The sequence below is a fragment of the Labeo rohita genome, unplaced genomic scaffold (assembly GCF_022985175.1).
Source record: "Labeo rohita strain BAU-BD-2019 unplaced genomic scaffold, IGBB_LRoh.1.0 scaffold_103, whole genome shotgun sequence".
Classification (NCBI taxonomy): Eukaryota; Metazoa; Chordata; class Actinopteri; order Cypriniformes; family Cyprinidae; genus Labeo; species Labeo rohita.
Genome location: NW_026127153.1, coordinates 137,330 through 145,420, shown reverse-complemented (window position 1 = coordinate 145,420; position 8,091 = coordinate 137,330). Strand labels below are relative to the sequence as shown.

The 8,091-nt window shown below is 41.1% G+C and overlaps 1 protein-coding gene across 1 annotated transcript; it reads left to right on the top strand.

Annotated features, from left to right (window-relative positions):
* Positions 1-2,029: 2,029 nt before the first annotated feature.
* Positions 2,030-6,244, top strand: LOC127157292 (uncharacterized). Its single transcript, XM_051100523.1, has 2 exons — positions 2,030-2,836; positions 5,767-6,244. Exons 1-2 carry the CDS (start codon positions 2,059-2,061, stop codon positions 5,913-5,915), a joined length of 927 nt encoding a protein of 308 aa, XP_050956480.1. The 5' UTR covers positions 2,030-2,058; the 3' UTR covers positions 5,916-6,244.
* The last annotated feature ends 1,847 nt before the right edge of the window (positions 6,245-8,091 follow it).

Genomic DNA, 8,091 nt, shown 5'->3' with positions numbered 1-8,091 from the left:
CTTACCAAAATTAACCATGGTTTATTACAGTAAAAGTATAGTAACCATGTTTTTGTTTGTTTGGTTGCTTGTTTGTTTTTGGCAGATTGATCACACTCTGTTTTAATTTAACTACAACCATAGTTTTACTACACAGCTCATGGTTAGACTATGGTTAGTGTAGCATAACCATGGTACATTTGTGGTTACCATGGTTTAACTATAGTAATCAAGGATTTTGGTTTTATTTTAGTAAGGCTTGTGTTGTTATCTGCCCTAGCTCCCTTTGAACACATTACAAAACAATGTTTTATAACATTTGTTTGCTAAATTACTACTGTAACTTTACAGTAGATAATAATAACATCCTTTAGCATTGAGTATTTTGAGTGATGATAGTAATTTAGTTTAGTTTCATTTATAGTACTACTGCTGTAGTTTTGTCTTTGTTTACTTAGTTAAGCATTAAACCGCTTGCAACTCTTAGCAGCTTGTTTACAGGTGAAACTGACCTGCACTTGACGTCCTGAACAGGTCAGTAGTTTTGCCTCTCTGATCCACCCGGGTGAAAAATAAATAGTGAAGTAAAGTACTGATACGAGAAAAATCTACTTGAGTTCAGTAACAAAGTATTTGTACTTAGTTACTTCCCATCTCTGAAGTGTTTTTGCTGTAACATTAATATATGAAATGTTTTGCGCATCTCAGCACTTAAAGCAAAGATAATTGCATTAATAATATTATGATAATATTTCAATACCATTTCAGTATTATGATATATAATGTTTCAAACATAACATTTTGAACATAAATATAAAATGATGGGTAGTAAAATAAATTATGGATTTAAATAAGAAATTAAAACCGGCTGTAGGTGTTCTAAATGTTCTTAATAAAATAAAAAAAAAAAAAAACAAAAAAACAAGAACTTATATAGACAGATATCACATCAGTCAGTGTGCATGAGAAAATAGACTTGTGGCGTCAAAGTGTTACAACAGTGTTAAATTGCGTAAGGGTCACACTGAATGTGTGAGAGTTGTCAGCCTTGCATTATATTTCTTTTAAAAATGCATACTTGGAAAGTATTTTTGTCAACTGCTTACACACATTTTCCAAATTTTGCCTCTATTTTTAAAACCTTTACACACAAATCCAAGAATTGCACACACAAAATGCAAAATGCCTTACATCTCTTGCAAAATGAAGCACTGCATTCAAAATATTACAAACACATCTCAAAAGCAAATATTTGTCATACATTGCAAACACCTTTGCCTTAATATTATATTTTTGGATGTATCATATACACACAGTTATTCAAAACCTAAAGCTCTTCTTTCATGAGCTCCTATGTACATTTCTGTACAAGAATGAAAGTAATTTTTACTATTTAAAAAAATATATTTTATATTTGAATATATTTAAAATGTAATGTATTCCTGTGATTTCCAAGTTGAGTTTTTAGCATCATTACTCCAGTCACATGATCCTTTATAAATCATTCAAATATTTGCTGCTCAAAAAATATTTCTTATTATTACAGTTTTTCTGAAATGCTAAAACACATTTTTTGATATTCAAATATTCCAAATATTCAAACTAAATTCACAGAAACCCTGACTCTTCTGGCAAAATCAAACAATCGCTTTAAAACCATTTCACCTGTACTTCAAATCAAACAAAGCTTTCAAATCATACACACGTTAGTCAATACTATATGCACTACACATCATTCATACTAGAATGATTTCTGAAGGATCATGTGACTCTGAAGACTTGAGTAATGATGCTGTAAATGTAGCTTTTTTTATATATTACAATATATTACATATTGAAGTATATTCAATGAGAAAGCAGTTATTTTAAATTAAGCATTCTGCGTTAGTTCAGGCAGGTCTCATAGTCAAGCTCTGCTGTTAGCTCATTGGAAATCAAACCCAGCCCCCATCAGCTGATCAGACATCCAAGCTCCCTATTGGCAAATCACAAACAGGGCACCTTATTTAAACACTGCTTTCATCTGCTTGCTTTGCTGCTTCCTCTGTATGCTGCTAACAAATCTCATGTTGCCATACCATGAAAGTTAGCGTGTTTTTGACGTTACTTACCCACTTAGTGATCATGTCTTCTAATGCCAATGACGAAGACCCGTGGATCGAATCAATCGAGGAATCTCAACAACAACAAACCCAAACAGGGGAAGCTATTATTGACGAGAATGTTGCTGTCCGTCGGAGCACTCGTCTGGCAAGCAAAGCCTCCTTTTCTCCCAGCATCAGTGATTGGCCTCTGCCAAAAATATTGGAGGTACTGTTCAAGAGCCATATATCAGTTCCAACCGGAGCTACTCATGAAGAGCTGTTTAACTTGCTTTGCGAGAACATCGATGTCCCAGCTCCCCACTCTCCACCACCGCCTCCTTCAGCCGGCAAGAAAAACATGCAGAAAAGAAAAAACCTCGAGCCAGCTTCTGTCACTGGTGCACCCAAGCGGGCATGTGGTTCTTCCAGTTCAGCCCGATCAAGCCATTCCACGATCCAGAACAACGACCCAGTTTTGTCAGCTTTATCAAGTATTCAGTCCTCGATCACCGCCATGAACTCCAGGATCCAGGCTTTGGAGTCTGGGTCAACATCAAGGAATTCAGAAAATCTTCTATTCTCCGGACCGGCTTCTTCGAGCACTGCGTCAACCACTCTACAACTACCCGGCACCGAGCAACAGGTCGATGACGTCATTCCGGCGACACTCCCGCGAAGGTCGATGGGAAGTGCAGTTCCTGTATCCACCGGCGCTCCGTTCTTTCCGCCGTCTGCTGCAATCTCTCACCAGCTGAGAAGCCAGATCATTGCAGGTAATGATGTGAACCTTGTTAAAATATTATTAGGCCCAGAACTGAGTGACGGGCGCGTTGTATATTGCGGCGATGTATCCGTTATGCTTAAAGACAATGACCCTCGACTTTCAAAAACTTTGACTCTAGCCGAATTTGTCGTGGCATTTGGGGTTTACAGAGATGTTATATGCGAAGTCTTTCCATCTCGTAGAGCCGAGCTAGACACATATTTAGCCATCATCGCTGACTTAGCTGTCACTTATGGAGGAACACTGTTTTACGAATATCATAAGTCTTTTTCCGCAAAAGCTGCCATGTTTATTCAGCGATTCAATCAGAGACTGGACTGGTCCGTAGTCGACCTAACGCTCATCAGTAGACACTTTACTGGCCATCAAGCTCTCTCCTGTTCGATCTGTGGCTCTCACACTCACACGCCCAATCTGTGCCCCAAAACTGTCTCTTTTCAGTCTCCTAAGCCTGGCTCAAACCTTCAGCCTGATCCTAAGGTGACACAATTTGCCACTCCATTGTGTTATAATTTTAATGAAAATGTTTGCAAATTCTTTAATTGTAAATATATTCATGCTTGTAGTTACTGTGGAGACGGTCACCCCAAGTCAGTGTGCCCGAGACGAACCCGATTTGTGAAAAAGGAGAAAAAGAAATAAAACCATCAACCCCAGTCAACGTTTCAAAGCTGGGTCGGGCTTTAAAAAATCATCCCAATCGCTGTTTTGTCAATTACTTATTAACTGGTCTTGTTCAAGGTTTTATTGCAGGATTGTGTTGGATGCCTAATTATTCTCTTGTCTGTAAAAACTTACTTTCTGCTTTAAAAGAGCTAGAAATTGTAGATTCATTGTTGGAGAAAGAGGTTAACAAGGGTTTTATGATCGGGCCATTTGATGATCCTCCCTTTCCAGTTTTCCGGGTCAATCCTATAGGAATTGCGACTTGTAAATATTCAGGAAAAAAGCGTTTAATAATTGATCTATCTGCCCCTCATAATGATTCAGCTCAAAGTATTAATAGTCTTATTCCTCTAGCTCCTTTTTCTCTGTGCTATGCTACCATTGATGATGCAATCAAGTTAATTATAAAGGCAGGTAGAGGAGCATGGTTAGCTAAAGCGGATATCTCAGATGCATTTAAAGTCATGCCTTTACATCCTTCTCAATGGCATTTATTTGGTGTCAAATGGAGAAATAAGCTGTATTTTTCAGTTAGGCTCACCTTCGGCTGTCGCAGTAGCCCTAAAATATTTGACACTCTGTCAGAGGCGCTTTGTTGGATTCTTCTTAACAACTGCAAATTACCGTTTGTACTTCATCTCTTAGATGACTTTCTGCTAGTTGACTACCCGCACGTTAAATCAGATCGTTGCATTTCAGCACTAAAGTACACATTTAATGATTTGGGTGTTCCTCTTTCTGAGGAAAAAACACTAGGTCCTCTTAAAACCATTGAATTTTTAGGCATCACATTAGATTCTAACCTAATGCAAGCCTCCCTGCCATTGGAGAAATTAGATCGCATTAGAGAAATCATGGGAAATGTTATAAAAGCCTGATTCTTTTCTAAAAGAGATTTGCTCTCTCTACTAGGTCATCTTAATTTTGCCATGCGGATAATTCCACAGGGAAGGTCTTTCATAGCCAGGCTCCTCGAACTCTCAAAGTCTGTAAAAAACCTAAATGATAAAATTACCTTAGATGAAGGTTGCAGATCAGACCTCAGATTCTGGTCTCTGCTCTTAAATAATTGGAACGGTATCTCTTTTTTCCATTATGATGAGTTGGAGTCTTCCACAACCCTTAAATTATACACGGATGCCGCGCCTTCCATTGGTTTTGGGGGGGTGTTTAACGGACAGTGGTTTGCTAGTACATGGCCAACTGAACTGTTATCTGTACCTTTTAATACCCTGTCGACTGCTCTGTTGGAGTTGTACCCTATTGTGATAGCTTGTATTTTGTGGGGTAAACACTGGTCGAGGAAACAAATTATTTTTTTCTGCGACAACGAAGCAACCGTTCAAATTATTAATAAGGGACGCTCCTCTGTACCGTTCATAAATCGTTTTGTTAGGTGCCTTACTTGGCTATCTATATTGGGTAACTTTCATTTTCGGGCTGCTCACATTCCTGGCTTAAACAACCAAATTGCTGATTCTTTGTCTCGGTTTGAATTTCAGAAATTCCACCTCCTGTGCCCGGAGGCAGCACCATCCAGCCTGGTCTGTCCCTCTTTCAGCCAAACCGTACTAGATTAGTCATAACTTTACAATCGTACTTGCACTCTGCAGCTCACTATATGCGCCATGGTCTGGCTAAAAGTACATTAAAAATGTATGACTCTGCTTGGTCTCACTTCAGTTCCTTCTGTGCTACTTTTTCCATAGCTGTTATACCAGTTAATGTCACATATGTTAGTGCTTTTATAGTCCACTGTTATGAATCTCAAAAAATCCAGCCTTCAAGCATTAAAAGTATGATCGCCGGCATCCAATTCCACCTGCGCTGCTTGGATCCATCTACCATCAGCTTACTAGGAAACCCATCGATTCGCCTCCTACTTAATGGCCTCAAAAGAGAGAAACCTCAAGGCAACGATCAGCGTCTACCCTTTACACTCTCACTTTTGATAAAGTTAATATCACGTTTAAGAGCAGGATGCTTCGGGTCTTACACTGATTCAATGCTAGAGTCGGCCTTACTCACAGCTTTCTATGGTTTTCTAAGAGGGGGCGAGTTTACCACACGCACTAATACTTTTAATCCATCACAAGACCTCACAATTTCTGATGTAACAATTTATTCACAATATTTCACCATATATTTAAAGCATTCTAAAACTGATAGAGAAAAAGAAGGCACTGTAATTTATGTCTCTGGTTCTAACTCAGATTTTTGTCCCTTGTCTTCCATGTTGGCCTACTTGAAAAGCCGTCCACAAGCTGGTCCACAGGACCCATTGTTTGCCACTGAGGAGGGGAAGCCAATGTCCAGAGCCTGGTTCTCCTCTCATCTACGCCTTCTCTGCCAATACTGTGGTCTTCCCCCAGAACGTTACACAGCTCATTCTCTACGCATAGGGGCTGCTACAACTGCTGCTTCCTCAACCCCTGTTTCTACCTTGAAGGCCATGGGGCGATGGTCCTCAGTCGCTTACGAACGCTACCTACGACCTGACACTCGAGCCATCCTTGAGGCTCAAAAAGCTATGAGTGCAGCTCATAAATAAATGTATGGCTTCAGTGCTATTGGGTGTGTTTACTTTTTTCATATCACGCTATTGTCACATAGTAATTGGCTATTCCAAAGCTGTACACTGCGGGGGTTGGGCCTCCTGGCTCTGGGTTTTCTTGTGACAGATTGCATTTGGGTTTTCATTGGCTAAAATTTTGCGCTGCCCGAATTTTATATAAATAAGTAAATTAAATAATTAAATTGAGGGGGATTGGTTAGGCCAATGGAGGGGAGTCGGATGTGGCCGGTAATTGTAATTTAGCCTGGTAACACTCATTTGGTTCCTCTGCTGGCTCTTCCCGAGCGGGAAGAGCCAGGGAGGATTGCCTGGTATGGTCTGTTGGGGGTTTGTGCTACTCTACTATTCTTAAAATTCAGGCAGGCCCCTGAAATCAAGCTCTTCTTCCCTGTCTTGGCTTTCATGGAGCTCAAACAGGGAACCCATCAGCTGATCAGACACCCAAATGTAACTATAGTTTTATGCAAATAAAAAGTTGACTAAAACACTGTCTATGATTTTTGCTTTGACTGCTTCCTGACTGAAATTAAGCATTCTGCATTAGTTCAGGCAGGTTTGTGTTAAGCTCTGCTATTCTTAAAATTGGAAAATTTCAAACCCAGCCCCCTTCAGCTGATCAGACACCTAAGCTCTCTATTGGCAAATCACAACAGAGCGCCTTATTTAAACACTGCTTTCATCTGCTTGCTTTGCTGCTATGCAAATGTAAAGCTGACTAACAACCCACCCCCTTCCCCATCTTTTCCTGTTTCTTGTGAACTAAATAATAAAAATATGTCATTCTGTTGTCATTGTTGCATGCTCTGTTCCGGGTAATTAAAAAAACTCTACTATTCTTAAAATAGGAGGGTTTCCCCATTTGTGGTTGGACAGAAACCTGTCTTGGCTTTGAAAAAGCTCATGGAAGGACAGGGAACTCCAAGGCTTATTCTAAAGCCATACCGCCAAATGTAACTATAGTTTTATGCAAATAAAAAGTTGACTAAAGTTTGTCTATGATTTTTCCCGCAGTCCGCTCACCACCAGATGTAATACTCAGCCAACAAGGATTCAGCAGCTCAGAATACAGCAGCCCAGATCATGCGTCTAAAACAAGGTGAGCGGTCCACTGAGGAGTACGTTTTGGACTTTATTATGTTGGCTAATCAGACTTCTATGGACGATCTGTGTCTGATGATATTTTTCCATGGAGGGCTTTCTGAACCCTACCGCTCCTCAATGCCACTTTATCAACCCCATTGGACTCTAAAACAGTATACAGACATTGCACTACAGATTTTTGGTTCATCGCTCACTGTGGGTGTCGCGGGGAAGCAACGCGACATCGCGGTAATGCCGGCCATACAACCCGCCCGTGTAATGGCGGCCGTGCCGGTGCTGCTCACAAGATGGCGGCGACGGCGGAGCCCGTTCACAAAATGGCAGTGAAAGCAGAGCTCCGTCATGTCACAGCTGCCATACAAGAGCCATTTAAAGTTACAGCTACATTTCCTGAGTCAAGTCAAGTCTTCAAGTCAAGTCAAGTTGCAGCTGTGTTTCCCGAGTCAAGTCAAGTTTCCAAGTCAAGTCAAGTTGCAGCTGTGTTTCCTGAGTCAAGTCAAGTTTCCAAGCCAAGTCAAGCTACGGCTGTCGTTCCCGTGTCAAGTCAAGCTACGGTCCTGGTTCCTGTGTCAAGTCAGGTTAAAGCTGTGTTTCCTGTGTCAAGTCAAGTCAGAGCTATCGCTCCTATCTCAAGTCAAGTTACAGCCATCTTTCCTGAGCCAAGCACTGTCAAGATGGCGGCCACGCCAGAGCCACTGCACAAGATGGCGGCCACGCCAGCGCCACTGCACAAGATGGCAGCCACGCCAGAGCCACTGCACAAGATGGCTGCCGTCTCCAAGCCACTGCACAAGATGGCTGCCGTCTCCAAGCCACTCCACAAGATGGCCGCCATTCCTGAACCTGTAGTCAGCACCCGGACGCCACCTGTGGTCATGATGGCCCACGTGCTGGACTCACCC

Excerpts from the sequence above, each read along its gene's own strand:
- LOC127157292 (XM_051100523.1), top strand. The coding sequence starts at position 2,059 with ATGAAAGTTAGCGTGTTTTTGACGTTACTTACCCACTTAGTGATCATG. Across the intron at positions 2,837-5,766 it reads GAGAAGCCAGATCATTGCAG|CCGTCCACAAGCTGGTCCAC; the intron begins GTAATGATGTGA and ends CTACTTGAAAAG.